The sequence below is a fragment of the Fusarium oxysporum genome, chromosome VIII, assembly GCF_013085055.1.
Source record: "Fusarium oxysporum Fo47 chromosome VIII, complete sequence".
NCBI lineage: Eukaryota > Fungi > Ascomycota > Sordariomycetes > Hypocreales > Nectriaceae > Fusarium > Fusarium oxysporum.
In genome coordinates, this window is record NC_072847.1 from 598,997 (window position 1) to 615,949 (window position 16,953).

The window sequence follows — 16,953 nt, forward strand, 5'->3', positions numbered from 1 at the left end:
TAAATTAACTTTATCTTTCCGAAAAATCAAATCAAATACTGTCACAAAATAGACTTTGGAGTTAAAGGGGACACCAAACGAACTCTCACTTATGTCAAAGCCTACAATGAATACAGCACCAAACGTGTCAGAAGGTTTTCTAACGTGATGCAGTCCCCTTTCCCATGCCACTTCGTGCACCCATGTTGTCAATCGCTTTTCATCTCATCTTACAGCTAAAGTTTTGTGCTCGCGGCAATCAAACTCTCATCAAAGTTTACGCTCCTTGAGTAGTAGAGCCGTTACGAGCGTGATCCCGGAGAAGAGAATGGAGAGTCCTGATTCGTTAGTCACCTCCTGGCAAGGGGACATGCACTTACCGTGGCCATACTCGATTCCTCTGATATAACCTTCGATCAGTACCTTTCGAATGGGCTCGGAAGCTTCGTCGATGTACGAGACACTCTCTGCGGCTTTTCGAATGACCTAGAAACTTAGCAGGCTTCACAAATGCAGTGAAATGACTCACCTCGTCAATAAAGCGTTGAGACTTTCCGAGATCACTGAGGTTCTGTTGAATGTCGTGTCTGAGAAGTCCTTGGATGGTTGCGCTGGTACCAGCCATGCCAACTACTGAACCCAAAGTTACAGCGAGGAAGATTCCAGAAGAAGCTGCTGCTTTGTCTTTGGGATCAATGGAAGCTTGGAGAGCGATAAAGGCAGCACTTTGAGCGATGCCCATTCCCAGGCCCCTGAATGGTTAGCATAAGAATCCAGAAGATAGGGGCACGTACCCTGGGAAGACGTAGAGTGACTCCAGCCAATTGGTCTGTCCGTGCCAGCGCAGCAGCATCAGAGTGTAACTCGTGATTGATGAAACAGCCGAGAAGATGATGAGTGCCCTGTACCGACCAGTTCTCTTGATGATCAAGCCTGTTGCTATGCCTCCGACCGTGTTTCCGATGACTGCGGGGAATAAATGAGCGCCGGCGACTGTACTCGATACACGCTGAGTAACCTGGAAGTAGATGGGGACGGTATACATCATCTGGTCGGTTAGTATCTGGAGTACACGGCGGTGGGCGACATACTCCAAGTTGTGCAGCTGCTTGACCAAACGCAATCAGATACGTCTTTGTGACATCGCCACTTCTGAGTAAGCGAAGAGGGAAGATTGGTTCCTTGGCCCAGCGTGACTCTACAAGTACGAAAGCAACTGAGAGAATCACACCAGCGGCAGCGAGAATTGGCACGAGGGGATGACTCCATGGAATCTTCTGGCCGCCAATCTCAAGGGGAACCATGAAAGCGAGAACAGAGCCACCCAAAAGCAGAGCTCCAAGTGCGTCGATCCTTTTGATGCGCTCGAGTGTCGCGCCCTCGGTCTGTGTTGTAGAGGGGAGGAGGATGGCGGCGATGATCATGGATACAGCAAAAATTGGCGATTGTCCGAGGAATGACCTACTCTGTCAGTATGGGCTGTTGAATGAGCGATAGACTCACCATCTCCAGCCGATTGTATCAGCGAGAAAGCCTCCAAGCGGACCACCAATGCTACGGCCGACGGTGGCGATGACATTCATGTAGCTTTGCCATGAGGCAACTTCTCGGAGAGGTGCGAGTTCTAATGGTCAGCTTGGAACGGAGGATAAAGGGGCGTCGTACCAGTTATGATGACTGATGCCATTGTAGTCATTCCTGCACCTCCAGATCCAGAGATTACGCGACCTAGGATGACCTGCCACATTGACTGGCCAGCGCCTCTGAATCTTGTTAGAACGAGGCTATGCGGATGGACATAGACTTACACGAGGGCACTGAAATTGTTAGCCAGAGATTCAAGTGAGACCAGTGTCGGGTGCGGTCTGGACTCACCATCCAACAGCAAACAGTCCATAGCAGAAGATCAATATTGTCTTTCGTCCAAAGATATCGCTCAGTTTGCCGTACTACTCAATTAGCCCAACTCGCCCCCAGAATGACTTTACGTACAATCGTCTGCGATGCTGCACTAGCCAACATGAAGCTGATAAATAGCCAACTCGAATCCTGAAGCTTGCCAAACTCGGACGCAATCACCGGATGAGTCGCCAGTACCAATGAGCCATCGGCATTGGAAGTAAAGATACCTGAATTGTTAGCTCGGAATCACAATGTCGGAAAGACTCACCAATCAGCAACGCGACAACTACCCTCGCGATAAACGCATGGCTATACGTTTTCGGCTCGTCGGGGCTGTTCCTCTCGACATCCGAGACCTCGGGAGGTATCTCCGGTATCAAGGGAGTCGTCTCTGTCGCGTTAATTCTGGTCATTTTGACGCGCTTGACTTGAGAAAATGATAGTGAAAGATTTACTTTTGATTTTCTATTTAAATCTCCGATATCGTCGTTATCGTAGACGTGATTTCGGATCAAAGCACATCATCGCTGATCCACTCCGCGGAATTGGATGCACTGACTGGGTGAGGCATATAGACACGGGAAGTGGGCAGAGACATATAAAAGCCATAACCCATACTCTCTCACCATTGAACATGAAATAGTTCTCGTATTCTGCCTGCTCCAAGTTCAAGTCGGTTGAGACAACCCCACCGGTTCATGTGCCGCACCTCCGCACGGACTGAGCAGGACGAGGCTCTTTTGGGACTGATATCATGAACCCTGCCAGCAGATCATTTCTATCGTTTCTCTTTGTCTATACAAATACAACACTAGCTAGTCCATGCGTCAAGACCAACAGCCAGTCTCACTATCCCCAATTCGCAAATCATGAACTTTCACTTTGCTTTAACTGGGCCGACCAATCCTGACTCATCAATCAAGACTAAAATGTGGATCCGCCCTTTCTGAACATGTCCGAGACTTCGCCGTAAACTCATCGTAACCCCATGACCTCCAAATTCCATCAACACCAACATGGCACAGCAAGCAGATCCAGCCAGTGATCTTTTTATCGACTTTGCAGACTTTCAAAATGCTGCAGAGGCTGAAACTATCTCCCCTGGCATTCTGCAGACATCGACGGCTCCTCCAAAAATCGGTAATCGCTTTTCATCCGAGTCTGTCAAGATTTTGAGGAATTGGTTCGCTGCGCATGAAAGGCATCCGTATCCTACTATTCAAGATGTCCAGGATCTCCAAGAGCAGACGAGTCTAAATCGACAGCAGGTTACGAATTGGTTTGCGAATGCGAGGCGGAGAGCAAAGGTTCATTTATCACGGCCAACATCGCCAATGTTTCGGAATGATGATTCGGGGAATTCTTCAGGGCATCACACGCCGATTGATACACCACGTCGACGGGCAACTCCTGCGCCATTCGAACATATGAATCCGCTGCAGCGATGGGCGAATTCACCGCCGGAACATGAGGCTGCGACTGTTGATGACATCTCACGAGCTGTTGCTGCTTTCTCAACGCGACAGGGGAGATCACGAAGTCATGGGTCGTCAATCAGCAGTAGAGGAACGTCAGTGTCAAGCCATGACTCTGGGTCGTACAGTTCTGCTCATTCAAAACAATCATCGACGTCGTTTGACATTTTCAAACGGCACAGTCGAAGAAGACGAACAAAGATGAGAAAAGAAGTCAGAACGAATCTCCTCCAAGCGCAGAATACATATCAGTGTACTTTTTGTACAGAAACGTTCAAGACGAAATACGACTGGCAGCGTCATGAAAAGTCTCTTCATTTATCGCTTGAGAATTGGGTCTGTTCACCAAATGGGCCGACAGCGATACATCCAGAAGAGGGGCTTCTCTGTGTCTTTTGTGGCGTCAAGAACCCCGACAAGACGCATCTTGACGGACATAATCAGAGTGCATGCATCGAGCGACCGATTGAAGAGCGGACATATCATCGGAAGGATCATTTACAACAGCATTTGCGGTTAGTCCACATGTCCAAGTTTCTCAAATGGCCGATGGATGATTGGAAAGTCATGACGCAGGAGGTCAAATCGAGATGTGGATTCTGTGGCATCAATCTTACGACCTGGGCTAGTAGGGTTGATCATTTGGCGGACCATTTCAAAGCTGGGAGTACGATGGAGCATTGGAAGGGTGACTGGGGGTTTGAGGGGAAGGTCATTGAGAGGATTGACAATGCCATGCCTCCTTGTAGGTGCACGAGACGGGTAAATATGTGCTTGCTAACTTTTACCTAGACCTCATCCACTACGAACGAAACTCTCCTCTTCCCTTCGCAGCTACAAGAGGTCCAGCAGATACACCCACAAGTGCATACGAACTCATCAAACTCGAACTAGAGTACTACATGCGGAATCGTCATCAGTATATAATGCCACCAGATCCTGAGCTTCACTTTGAAGCATGTTCTGTGATCCTCGGCGCAGAAATATCCTCCCCCAACCAAGCGTCGCTATCCCCGTCATGGCTATGGGACATCTTCATGTCAGCTGCTGAGATCGCCAACCAAGCTAAACTTCGACCAACAAAACAATTAGCAGAAGGACGATTGAGTCAGCTGAAGATTAACGGAAAGGGAAATATATTTGAGAATTGCGAGCTGGAGGCGGCGCTGCAGCAGTACATGACTGCTCATACGTCCATGGGACATTTCCCAACAGATTCTGAACTGCAGCAGGAGGCGTGTAATGTTTTGAATCGGACAGAGACGTCATCATCGCATCCGTCAAGGAGGTTTCTGGACTTTTTAATGAGACTTGTTTGGAGTTCGACGGTCTGGCTAGAGCCGTTCCGACAGAGGGCTGAGACTCTTGTGGCGTTGGCGAATGAGTCTGTAAATGATTCTTATTTTCTATGGGGCCAAACAGATACCGCTGTGCCGTTGGATGCTTCAATGGAGCTGGACATGTTGCAGCCTTGGGTTGAGAATCGATCTCTGTCTCCTGAAGGAGTACCGGAAATACCAGCGATTTCGATGCACAGCACGCCAGAGTCAAGAGCATTGATACGAGATAAAGTACGAACAGCAACGCCATTCTTTATCAACGACAACAACAGCTATCGTCGATTGAAGCGGGAACTCTCACGATTCGTCATGACGACAATGTCTCCCAACAATCCCAACCGCCATATCCCAAGCGACGACGAACTAAAGTATCAGGCACGGTGGATTCTATACGATGAGTATGTTTCCCAATATGTAAAGTTCATTAACTAACAGAATAGTGACGATCCTTGGAACCAAACCCCCGTTGACAACGCAGAGTGGCTACAGGAGTTTAAACGAGACGTTGGACTTCCTATTTAGATACAGGACAAGCACCCAGATCTCGAGCAACAGGCTCGCTTTCAATAGAAATGTCAAAGTCGAAAATGTCCATCGGTATGCCGAGAGTTGTGCAGGCGTTGGGAATGTCGACTATTCCTGCGATGGCGCCGCGGATGGGTGCGCAGGAGAGTAAGAGGTAGATTTGTTCTCCAGAGTAGCCTGCATTGTCAGCAGAGTTTTAACTGTAATGAAGGTGACTTACCGAATTGCTTGAGGTATTCGATTGCTCGGAGACATGATTGTCTATAAGCAACGGTTGCATCCATGAAATGCTGCTTTCCATTCTCATCAACGGAGAAGCCTTCAAAGATTAGGTAGCGTGAGGGACTAAAGGTAGGGCCCATGTCGCCTGGTCTGTACACTGGACTCTTGAGGCCACGCGATTTCATGCCGCCTTTGATGAGATCAAACTTGATCGTGATGATGCCAGCCTAAACTGTCAGAACAGTGTTCAATGTGAATGTGTCAGGACTCACCATTTCAATGGCACCGCAGAAGCTGATTTCACCATCACCCTGACTAAAATGGAGATCTCCAACAGAAAACTTGGCTCCCTCGACATGAACGGGAAGATACGTCGTAGATCCGCGAGAAATATTGTTTATGTCACAATTTCCTCCATGTTCTGGTCGTCCAGGTATAGTCCTCGCTCCCTCTCTCGCAATCTTTGCCAAAACATCGCCTGTGGCTTTTCCACCATGTGCATTGATCTCATTCGGTGGTTGAGCTACAATCTTGGTAGAATCAGCCATTGAAGAAACGAGCTCTGCCTCTCGACGGTTCCACTCTGCGAGAATCTCGGCAGACGGGGCACAGCCTAAAATTCCGGGGTGGATTAAGCCGGGGAATCGCACTCCGGGAATATGACGGCTTGAACAGTATACGCCGTCAAAGTCCCAGATTGCTTTTGCGGCGGTGGGGTAGTGTTCATCTAGGAAGCCCCCGCCGTTGTCCTTGGCGAAGATTCCTGTGAAACCCCAGGGTGAATGCTCAAAGGGTTGGACGTCGGTTATGTTGACGACGAGTAGATCGCCGGGCTGACTGCCTTTGATGTCGAATGGGCCGGTTAGATAGTGGATTTTAGTTAGATCAACATCGCGAACATCGTCTGCGCTGTCATTGTTGCCGATTTGACCGCCTGTCCAGTCGAGACACTCTATCTTGACTGTCTCACCAGGTTCAACGGTTGCAATACTCGGGACTACAAAATTAGCGACCTCTCAATTGGGGGGATCAATTGGAGGGGACATACCATCTGGATGCCATCTATTGTGGAGATGGGGTTGTTCAGAGGCGGGTTTGTCAAAGGACACGGATTGAGCTGTACGGATCTTGCCAGGCATTGTATTGATGAGATTTAAGTTTGAGGACTATTTTTCAATTGTCTAAATTGTCTCTTCTTATAAAATCGTAACGGTTGTTGATAGATAAGAGACTATCTCGCCGCACGCCTCCGCATCTCCGCACGAGATAAGAATGATAAGCTCGTCTTGTGACATTCCTGAAAAAGCAGGTGGCTGCATTGTCACCCAAGGGCGAAACCCCGCGATTAGGAAGACGTTGGTACAGTCTGGACACTGTACGCCGCAGCCCGTATCGAGATTGGTATATGAGATGGGGGTGTCCTCGGCAAATGAGGGTGTCCAGCAGCAACCATGGACGTCAAGACTTTTTCTCTAGGAGACTTTGAGCTTCAGAATGGCAAGGTTTTGCCAAATGCGGTGATTGCGTACAAGACTTTTGGGGAGGCTGAACTTCCTGCTGTTCTCTATCCTTCTTGGTTCTCGGGTGCGATATCCGATAATGAGTGGCTTATTGGGAAAGACAAGACTCTTGATCCGGAGAGGTACTACATTATTGTAACGGCTCTTTTTGGGAATGGACAGTCTACGAGTCCGTCAAACTCGGATATCAGTCCGTTCCCTGATGTTTCTTTCTACGACAATGTCAGAGCTCAGCATCAACTGATGGGCCATCTTGGGGTGAAGCATCTACGGGCTGTTCTGGGATGGTCGATGGGTGCGGCGCAGACATTTCAATGGGCTACGCAATATCCTGAATTTATGGACATTTGTGTTCCATTCTGCGGATCAGCCAAGACGTCTCTTCACAACCAAGTCTTTCTCGAGGGTGTCAAGTCAGCGCTCCTCGCAGCAAAGGGATGCACGTCTGCAGGAAGTATCCAAGGACGTGTTGAAACAACAGACGGGACATGGACTGAGAAGGAGAAAGAAGTCGGTTTGAAAGCTTTTGGGAGAGGATATGCAGGCTGGGGTTTCTCTCAGGCCTTCTACCGACATGAATTGTTCAAGAAGCATTACGGTGCTGCTGATCTTGAAGAGTTTATGAAGAATTTCTGGGAGAAGTGGGCTCTTAGTAAAGACCCTGAGAATCTGCTTGTTATGCTTCAGACGTGGCAGGCGGGAGATGTGAGTAAGCAGGAGCCGTATGGTGGGGATTTTGAGAAGGCGATGAAGGGGATCAAGGCGAGGATCTTGGTTCTTCCTAGTAAGACGGATCTCTACTTTCCGTGAGTCACTCCCTCATTCTGTGGATGGCGTTGATTTCTGACTGTTTAGGCCGGAGGATTCCGAGTATGAAGTCAAGTGTATGGGGGATAATGCGAGCTTAGATGTTTACCCTTCTATTTGGGGGCATTGGGCTGGTGGACCACCTGGAAATATGGAGGATGTGAAATGGTTGGATGAGAGATTGAGAAAGGTCTTTGATGAGGCTCCTCGTAGAGATGCCAGTTGAGCGTTATAGCAGTCAATTGCAGTTTTATTGTTTACCATCTAGTCAGCTTCATTCAATTACACTACAATCCGGCCTCGTCTTCTTTCAATCAATTTCTTCCATCAACAAGTGCGTATGCACGCAGATGATGCTGGCCAAAGTTAAGCAATCATCCCAGTGCGTGCGCATAGATTCGGTTACTCCTTGAGTTGAAGGGAGACCGACACCCACAAGATCTCGTTTACGGAAGGGATGCAATCAAACCATTCTTTGGCATCTCGGAAGCCGATATCAACAAGCCTCCGAACCATCGGCGTCCCTCATCTCCCGTGCAAGATAACAACCCAATTGACCAATAAACACAATCCCGAAATCGCTTATATCTAAATGTCAAACTAAGGCGCACCTTGATAGCCTTCTACACTGTACAGAATGTTATCAATGAAACGTAAATTACTCGTCTATCTCCCGTGTTACCCCAGCTTGTCAGATTAAGGCGTTGACTAGCTTGTCAATCTAGGGCGGATGTCACGACAAGGCGGTTCTCCACACAGCCACCATCTTTGATTGCCGAGACTTTGGGACAAACTATTTTTGATCATATGAACATGTTGCACCGAACTCGTGATCTATTGGAATTCTTTCATGGGCTTGTTGGGGTTATTGTTGTGTAAGAGATAGCAAAGTTGCGGTGAACCAGGCGTACGAGTCGTAAGCACTCCTGGTCAATAGTTCTAGAAGGGATCTAGATATCGCGGGGTATGTGGATTCAACACGGGCCCAACTCCGGGCGTACCGTTAGTTCGGAATCCCCACGAGACCATTATCAATACTATCTCTTAGATTGGCAGCTATCAAGCCATCGGGCTAACGACCGGTTAGGGTATCATCGGTTGCCTGTCATTGTTCACAAAGGGCGAAGGCCGGAAGTCTTCCGGCCACGATAGTAATTCCGGCCTCAATGTATATAGACGCGATGTCTGCCAGACTCATCATCAATTATCAATTCAACTCATCATCAAAATGTCTGCTGCAAACACCCTCTTCCCATACCTCCGAAAGGACCCCTCTGAGCTACCAGAGGGTGAGGACCCTTTCACCATCACAACTCGAACAGGATATCTTCCTTTTTCACTTCCTTTGAAGAAACTCCCTTCTCAATTCGATCCTGTTTCAAACCTTCTTAACGACATTCCTATCCTCAAGGAAGATGGTACTCCAGGATTGTTGGCGACATTTGCTCTTGGACCTCTGGTTGACAGTGGAGCTCTTCCTGATTTGACTTCTGAGATTGATAATCTCGTCGTTCCTGGGACGGACAAGAGAGACATGGCTGCTATTACTGCTGCCTTTAGAGATTATAGCTTCATTGCTTCTTCTTATCTCCTTGAACCTTGTTGGGAGACTTATAGCAAGAGTGATGATGGCGGTTATGGACTTGGACGTCAGACACTTCCCAAGTGTATTGCTGGACCTCTTGTCAAGTGTGCCGAGATGTAAGTCTATCACTGAATCAATTGACCTCGCTGACCCGACGCCTAGTCTCGACATCCCTGCCTTCATGTCTTACGCCGCCTCCTATGCCCTCTACAACTACTGGCTCGTTCATCCCGAGCAAGGGCACGACGACTACGACAACATCCGCCTCATCCGCGCTTTCGAAAAGGGTCTTGACCCTAAGTCTTCCGAGGCTGGCTTCATCCTCACTCACATTCACATGGTCGCTCAAACCGGTGGCCTGATTGAAGGTGCTGTTGATCTGCTGGCCGCTGTTGAGAAGGACAACAGTGCTGCGAAAATTGCCGAAGCCAAGGCTAGCTTGGAACTCATCCTCAATGCCATGCAGATCATTGAGACAAACATGGAGGGTATGTGGAGTCAATCCCTGCCCAAGGACTACATGACCTACCGAACCTTTATCTACGGCATCACCAAGCAGTCCATGTTCCCTGATGGTGTTGTCTACGAGGGACAATACGGCGACAAGCCTCAATTCTTCCGTGGAGAATCTGGTGCCAACGATGCTATTATTCCTCTCTTGGATCACATCTGCGAAATCCCCATGCCTAAGAACCCGTTGACCGACATCCTCATCGAGTTTAGAGAATATCGACCCAAACCTCACCGTGCGTTCCTCAAGTACGTCCGCGAAACAGCTTCCGAAGTCGGTGTCCGTGATTTCCTCACAAAATCCGGCGATCACGGTCTTGCGGTTCTATACCTTCGCGTCCTCGACCACATTCGAAGCTTCCGATGGCGACACTGGATGTTTACCCGCGAGTACATCATCAAGCATACTCTTCATCCTACAGCCACAGGTGGAAGTCCTATCATTACTTGGCTTCCTAACCAGCTCACTGCTGTCATGGATCTGATGGAGGAGGTTGCAAAGGGATCAGGTCTCTGGGCTGTGTTGGAGGAGGGAGTCTGGAGTGGTGGGGGATCTTTGACTCATGAGGATTATATCCTGGTCAAGAAGATTATGGATAATGTTGTTACCAAAAAGGCTCAGTTGAAGAAGGAGGTTGACAAGTATTGCCAGGATCGGGGTGTTTAAATAGCATGAATTAATTGTTTGTTTGACTTCAATCGTGCCTGACCTACCACCACCTCAACTGATATCGTGATAAACTGCTGACTTTACTCCGATGTCTTCGGATGGAGATGGCTTGATCAGACATCACAATTCGCTCGTGACTGAGTCTAAATAGATGACGCCAAGACTCGGCATCAAGGATCTTTCGCCGAGACTTATCTTATCGTCCATTGGCCAATCGAACGATTATATTTGCGCACCAATCACGGTCCGTCGCAGGAATTGACAATCCAGATCAAGTGACGTAGCATCTGACTTTCAGGAAAATTTGATCAACACGACGATCCAATTCCGGCAACTCCGCAGTCCGATAACATTTGAGTCATAATATTGTACTATTCATAATTTATACTATCGCTAACTTCGCTTAAGCAATTGGTTCACAAGTAAAGACACCTCGGACTTCGCCGTGACGGAACTTGAGGATCTGGAAATGTTAGCGAGGTCGCTGGAGAGTGACTGGGGAATAACTTACAATATCATCAATGGAAGCATATGTTCCACCAACGAGAACAATCATGCCGATGATGAAAATGAGTCCATTGGCAATGGAAAGAAGGAGGTTCTCCTTTGAGTGCCAAGGTCCCTTTCGGATGAGCATGAACCACATAATAGAGGGGAAGTAAAATGTGAAGCCCGAAATGAACAGAGACGAAGAAATGGACAAGAGATCATTGAAGAAGGGAATGGCCTCGGCAATGATGAAAGCCACAACCGTGATGACAGTGACAAGGACCAACCAAGTGATCCAACCCATCTTGGTGTTGATGTAGCGGATGATTGAGTTCTTGAACATACGTCCGTGGATGTAACGAGCGACAACTGTGGTGTTGATAGATCCAGAGATGAAGATGACGGGAAGGGCGACACCAAAGGCGATCTTGGAGATGGTAGAGCCAGCAGACAGAAGAGCAGGCGACTTGACCTCTGAACCGACAAAGGCATAAATAAGAGCGCCAGTAAGGGTATAGATACCAATCTCAATCAGACCAAGAGCCCAGATTGACTTGACGTAGTCACGAGGAGTATGCATCTCGTCCATGAAGCTGAACTGGCACACAGCAAAGGAGTAGGCGAAGACGATGTTGGTGATGGCGATGAAAGCGTCGGTGAAGCTGAGGTTGTCCTTGGGCCAAGCAGACCAGTCGACAGAGGACATGCCGCCTACTGAGTCGCCGGCTTGGATGCCGGTTGCGATGATTGTGATGGCGACAGCGATAGAAATGGAGACGAAGTCGATGTAACCAAGGATAGCAACCTCTGCGAATGAAGGAGGAATAGCGACGATGAGGAGGATGATGGCAGAGACGACACCAAATACGACAGAGCATGCTCCATTGTTGGTGAGGTTCAGGAAGGCGATTGTTCCAGTGAGACAGTGAGATCCGACGAGGAAGATGAGCTGAAGAGCAAACATGACGCCAACCAGCTGTTCAAGTTAGTATACATCAATTGGGCATCGGGGCTTGACTAACCTCGTAACCAAACTTGCCAAACATGAGTCTACCAGCATCGGCATAATGAGAAACCTCGGGGAAAGCAAGCTTGACCTGTCCAACGACGTGCGATGTGTAGATGGCGACGAAACCAAGGCCGACAGTGAGAATGACACCAGCGACCATGCCGAGAGTGGCAAAGGCAGAAGGGAGAGATAGACATCCGAGAGCAATGGCCTCGACGATCAAGACGACTGTCAATCGCTTCCAGCCGAGACGGTGGAAGTGTGCGTTGCCTTCAGCGGCCTTTTGCTTCTCCATGTCGTTGATCTCGGCGACTTCGCCGGTTCGTGTGTCAAACATATCTGGTACTGATTCTCGACGGCTCTTTTTTGTTTCTGTTGGAGCCGTTTGGGCTGTGTTGATTTGGTCCATGATGTGTGTATGTATGTGTATGTAGTGTAAGTGATGTAAGTATATGTGTATAAGTGTATGTAGTGTAAGTGTATATAAGTATAAGCGTAGTTGAGATCTAGTGTCAAGATGAGTATAGAGAGTATGAGGAGAGGACCAGAGCAGAGAGGGAATACAGGTCTATTATAAAGACCAGATAAGCAGAGACCGAGAATGAGGCCGATCTTTGTAGTTACCAGTGGGTCGAGATAGTCCCACCATTCTTCGGAGGCGACCTACGAATCTGAACCATAGCCCACGAACCCTGTTTCTCTTACATCTTGAATTCCCTCACCAGAACCTAATACCCCAGACCCCAGACTCCTCAAACGGACTCGTTTCTCAAAAAGCTTCTCGTGGTGCCGAAACTCCGTGTCATGAGGCTCGAGCTCGTGTGCAGTGTCGCGCCTACAGTGGATCACCAAAACCTTTCGATTACATAAAGTGGATCGCAACAGAGCCTCTTGCTTGGCTGCAGCCATGTTTGCATTAGTCAATAAAACTCTCCGTCCTGGCTGCGATGATGAAAATTTGGTAATAGACGGACGGGGTTTGCGTCCCCAGAGATTACTCCGCAAAGGGGAGAGATTAAGTTGAGGAGAGGATGGGTTCCTTTACGTACGAGAATTGTTGAGAATGCGGAGCAGACGGTAGACACTGAATGTCAAGTACCGTACAGACTGAGGTTGAGACGGGAATAGGTACGGGCTTGTGACCGGCATTTCTCTGCCAAGTCGGATCCGTGGCTGTTTATCGCACGAGTGTCATACATGTCGCATCCGAAAAATTTGCAAAAATGGCTTGGCTGAATTGACGGGAAAAAATCTGCCGCCCGTCGAAATGTTCTCGAAGGTGTACTAGTCAGGGGTGGCGATTGGGGGTATGGGGAATGATAAAGGCTTGCAGGGGTGCCAAGCATTGACCATTGAGTCTTTTTTATTTCGTGGCCTCGAGATAGCGTATGTTGATGTGATTTGAAGGAGTTTAATGCATGGGAAATGTATGGTACGATATTAGGTGGAATATTCTGGCTTGAGCGTGAGGTTTCGGGGACTGAGGTATTTGGTGATCGAGGCGCGGTTAAATCACTTGACTTGGGGGGATGATCTAGCCGCTAATACGATGAACACGCGCTGTAATGCCTGATTAAAATAGGCGACTATTCAATGGCCATCACGCTCTCAGTCTGTCAGTCAGTCAGTCATTCACTCTGTCTCTGCAAATGGCTCATCTCCTGCGAAACACTGGCTTCGGTATTCGGGGTTCTACAGTGATCAGTGCATTGCATCGCCTATCTAACAGGCCTATCTTGATAACTCCAAAGAGGCCAGATTAAAATCCGTCATTGAAACAGAACCAATTGGTCATGTCGGACCGCATTGGCTGAGAAAGTATTTCTCTCGTAATGCTGTGGAGTTGCTGGCCCACTGAAACCAGCGATCTGTGATGTGATTCATATTTCTAATGGAATCCCCGAGTCAAGGCATCCGTAAACGGCCGACCCCGAGTGCACGGAGGCTGAGGAATATCGTGGGACAGTTCTAGACTTGGAGATGGGTTTATTTGTACGTGAGAGATTGGAGTTTTGAGTTTGCAGGAGAGGGCGTTCCGTAATGGCCGGTAGTTAACGGGTGAAATTGAGCTAAAAGTTAGTTTATGCAGGATGGGCTAGAATGGTAATGAGAATGCCGATCACCTGGCTTTGACGTAGGGTAGTTTAGCCTGTCTAGTCATGGTTTTGTTACGATGTGGACAATTGCGTAGTTATTGTTAATGGGGTAATTCTTACGTGTCTTATTGCTTTGTAGTGTTATTAAGTCCTCACTTGAGTCTTCTCAACTGTTGAGCTGACCTCAAATACGTACAAACCATTGGCCTATGAGCATGTGTGACGTTGACGTCTCGTTGCTGCTGACTTCATTAAACTCACCATCTTACCCTACGTTTTCACAACAAGCTCCGGTTCAGCAATATGACCCTTGTTCAGCATCTTAACAGCGTTCTAAAGTCCGGGGTTAAATTCATCTAGCAATTTCGTCATTATTCCCGCTGATGTAAGATCCAACGGCCGCTATCGGCAGCGACGGCTTCAATGCGGCTCATTCACGCAGCGGCCGGGACTTCCCAAAGAGATTTTGGCAGTCTGACTGGCTTTGTCCCATTGTGTGGTCTTCGTGTCATCTAATTGGTTGCGTCGCATCCACGGTTAATTGCGACGCGAATCTTGAATAGCCAACGTGACGCGTTACATGCATACACCTCATGCTTACAAGGAATCATAGACTCTAACTACGCTCACTCATCCTTACTTTGACAATCTGACCCCGGACTTGAAGCTAACGGTCGGCATCTTATCTTGGCATGACATGCAGACTGTGGACACGGCACATTCCAAGCTTTCAGCTACACAGTGGATCTGGGGAACCTGGGTAACGGCATGACAAACAATTACTATTAATAAATCTAACTCTATCGGATAATGCTCGCCTGGATATCTTTTCATCTCTCGTCAAACTGGAGCATCCTGAAAACGCCAAACTAGCCCAAAGCAACACTAACGAAAGTTTCCTAGACATCGGGTGTTCCCATAACCACTTGGACAGGGACTGTCAAGTCAATCTTGACGTCGCCCTCCAAAACGACCTTGACGGTGTATGCTCGTGAAATAATGCAGGAGTGAAATGTTGGGACAAACATTTTGTCAGCTGTAGGCAGTTTGAAGGGAACTTCGACTGTAGCTGTGTGAAAAACAGGTGAATCCTTGGTGCTTGTCATGTCGACATTCTGAGTCCATTGGACCTTGGGAGAGGCTTTTGGGAGAGACACTGAGAATGGATATCCAAAGTTTGCAACTGAAGATCCTTGTGTTGGTAGGTTCATCATTGGTTGATCGCGGAACCAAGTATGCGCTTGGATCTTGAGAGAAGCAGATGTGAATTGGGGAGGAATTACATCAGCAGCAGAAGGTTCAAAAGTGAAACTGATGGGAATTGAAGACCCGCTAGCTTCGTAGCCCTCTTTGGTGAGATGAATTGCAGCTGGTTGAGCCGCCACTGCAGAGATTCGACCCTGTGAAGCAGAGAAGATGTTCTTCTTGACCTTCTTGGACCTCTCAATCTTGTATAAATCGTCTCGCTCGGTGATGTTCAGAGGAGGCTCCTCGAAAGACGTTGGCATGACGTTGATGGCATGGGAGTTGCCGAGGGCAATGTTGAATCCCTGCCTGGCTCGCGTGAGGACATAGGCTTTGATGCTATATGTTACTCGTGCCATATCAGGTGCCATGTCGTCTTTTTCCCAGCCGCCGAGAGTTGGAGGCAATGCCATGTGTCGCTCCCAGACGTCTTCGGAGTTGGTCTTGTGGGAGCATGCTTTAGAGGAGAGATGGGCTGGGATATTGAAGATGAAGGGAAATGTGTAAGTGACGCCAGCTTCAAGGACTTCAGCAGGATACTCGTCGATTGGCATCTCTAAGCGAAGGAATCGATGAGATGTCATGTGTGTCATGTCAGGACCATCCCTTCGCGTCTCGCTAAGTCCATCAAGAGAAATGTCAAGTCGATCGTAGCGAGTGTTTCTAGCAGGTGTGATGTTGACGACGCCAGAGACTTCAGAGTTGGTGGTGTACACCTTGGAGTTGAAGTGGCCATTGATGAGGATCTGGACTTCTGGTTTCTTTGTCATTTTTCCTTTCAGAGTTGAGGCCAGTGCATGTGCTGAGCCCCAAGGATGAATGCCTCCGTTTCGATGAATGCCGAGATGTTCATACTCTGGGGGAGTGTTGGGTAGTTTTGTGACTTGAACGTCAACAAACGATGGAACCTTGGCTGCCATTGTAGGTGATGAAGAGGTTCAAGTTTGAGTGATTCAAGTGAAGCTCAGAGTGATGAGAATTGACCAAAATCCAACTCAGCTGACCCCCAGGATTTATATCTCTGTCTCTGTCCATCTGCGCCCTGTTGTGATTGACCCATTGACTGATCCATCCATCCATACCATCCCTAGCTTGTTGACATGTTGTAGGGCGTATGTAAAAAAAAATGGTGACATCCGATCCGACCCCGGCCTGGAAATAGATCATGGCGTAGTCATTTTTAAGCGGAATTTAAGCCGTGTAGAGCTAAGCTTATTCTTCGTCATTTCGAGGACGTGCTTACACCCGTTTATCCGATTGATAAGTCTGAAGACATGTTCATCTTGGGCCTCAGAATTGGAGATTTGGAGATGGACCCACTGTAGATGTTCTGTAGATGTCCACTGACAATTTACAGCGGGGTCTTGTACGTAAAAATCGAGTGATGAGAAGTTTTTTTTGTGACAGCTTCGTTCACTGTCTCTACTCTGCTCTGTTCTGCTACTGTTGTCTAGCCTCGTTGTTGCCATTCATTGAGTTTGCACTTGTTTCTCATCTTACATTTGTCAGATTCATCATCATCTATCCCCCGTCTTACGGCTGAATCCGAAGTCGGCAGAAATAGCACGCCTTTGAAATT

The 16,953-nt window shown here is 48.1% G+C and overlaps 7 protein-coding genes across 7 annotated transcripts; 3 read left to right on the forward strand and 4 right to left on the reverse strand.

Moving 5' to 3' along the window:
- Positions 1-21: 21 nt before the first annotated feature.
- FOBCDRAFT_187133 (major facilitator superfamily domain-containing protein) lies at positions 22-2,294 on the reverse strand (the record flags this gene model as incomplete). The annotated part of the gene is made up of 10 exons (XM_059608651.1): positions 22-170; positions 334-465; positions 509-731; positions 774-808; positions 1,071-1,440; positions 1,483-1,603; positions 1,645-1,742; positions 1,788-1,849; positions 1,972-2,108; positions 2,150-2,294. The coding sequence occupies 10 exons, from the start codon at positions 2,292-2,294 to the stop codon at positions 102-104; spliced, it is 1,392 nt and encodes a 463-aa protein (XP_059465557.1). The 3' UTR covers positions 22-101.
- A 596-nt stretch (positions 2,295-2,890) lies between these two features.
- On the forward strand, positions 2,891-5,128 carry FOBCDRAFT_296663 (uncharacterized protein; the record flags this gene model as incomplete). Its single annotated transcript, XM_031189138.3, has 2 exons — positions 2,891-4,101; positions 4,149-5,128. The coding sequence occupies exons 1-2, from the start codon at positions 2,898-2,900 to the stop codon at positions 5,126-5,128; spliced, it is 2,184 nt and encodes a 727-aa protein (XP_031036403.3). The 5' UTR covers positions 2,891-2,897.
- An 82-nt stretch (positions 5,129-5,210) lies between these two features.
- On the reverse strand, positions 5,211-6,582 carry FOBCDRAFT_296672 (Acetamidase/Formamidase; the record flags this gene model as incomplete). The annotated part of the gene is made up of 4 exons (XM_031189137.2): positions 5,211-5,398; positions 5,442-5,670; positions 5,716-6,440; positions 6,492-6,582. The coding sequence occupies 4 exons, from the start codon at positions 6,580-6,582 to the stop codon at positions 5,211-5,213; spliced, it is 1,233 nt and encodes a 410-aa protein (XP_031036402.2).
- A 312-nt stretch (positions 6,583-6,894) lies between these two features.
- Positions 6,895-8,069, forward strand: FOBCDRAFT_321685 (Alpha/Beta hydrolase protein; the record flags this gene model as incomplete). The annotated part of the gene is made up of 2 exons (XM_031189136.3): positions 6,895-7,769; positions 7,819-8,069. The coding sequence occupies 2 exons, from the start codon at positions 6,895-6,897 to the stop codon at positions 7,994-7,996; spliced, it is 1,053 nt and encodes a 350-aa protein (XP_031036401.2). The 3' UTR covers positions 7,997-8,069.
- Positions 8,070-8,995: 926 nt separating this feature from the next.
- Positions 8,996-10,798, forward strand: FOBCDRAFT_187141 (uncharacterized protein; the record flags this gene model as incomplete). Its single annotated transcript, XM_031189135.3, has 2 exons — positions 8,996-9,471; positions 9,518-10,798. 2 exons carry the CDS (start codon positions 8,999-9,001, stop codon positions 10,530-10,532), a joined length of 1,488 nt encoding a protein of 495 aa, XP_031036400.2. The 3' UTR covers positions 10,533-10,798.
- On the reverse strand, positions 10,779-12,613 carry FOBCDRAFT_228724 (transmembrane amino acid transporter protein-domain-containing protein). The gene is made up of 3 exons (XM_031189132.3): positions 12,047-12,613; positions 11,047-12,000; positions 10,779-10,998 (listed from the first exon to the last, which is right to left on the reverse strand). Exons 1-3 carry the CDS (start codon positions 12,440-12,442, stop codon positions 10,939-10,941), a joined length of 1,410 nt encoding a protein of 469 aa, XP_031036397.2. The 5' UTR covers positions 12,443-12,613; the 3' UTR covers positions 10,779-10,938.
- A 2,280-nt stretch (positions 12,614-14,893) lies between these two features.
- On the reverse strand, positions 14,894-16,695 carry FOBCDRAFT_228727 (uncharacterized protein). The gene has a single exon (XM_031189131.3). It carries the CDS (start codon positions 16,292-16,294, stop codon positions 15,029-15,031), a length of 1,266 nt encoding a protein of 421 aa, XP_031036396.2. The 5' UTR covers positions 16,295-16,695; the 3' UTR covers positions 14,894-15,028.
- Between the last annotated feature and the right edge of the window lie 258 nt (positions 16,696-16,953).

Excerpts from the sequence above, each read along its gene's own strand:
- FOBCDRAFT_228724 (XM_031189132.3), bottom strand. The coding sequence starts at position 12,442 with ATGGACCAAATCAACACAGCCCAAACGGCTCCAACAGAAACAAAAAAG. Across the intron at positions 12,001-12,046 it reads TTGGCAAGTTTGGTTACGAG|CTGGTTGGCGTCATGTTTGC; the intron begins GTTAGTCAAGCC and ends TAACTTGAACAG. Across the intron at positions 10,999-11,046 it reads ATGCTTCCATTGATGATATT|ATCCTCAAGTTCCGTCACGG; the intron begins GTAAGTTATTCC and ends TAACATTTCCAG.
- FOBCDRAFT_228727 (XM_031189131.3), bottom strand. The coding sequence starts at position 16,294 with ATGGCAGCCAAGGTTCCATCGTTTGTTGACGTTCAAGTCACAAAACTA.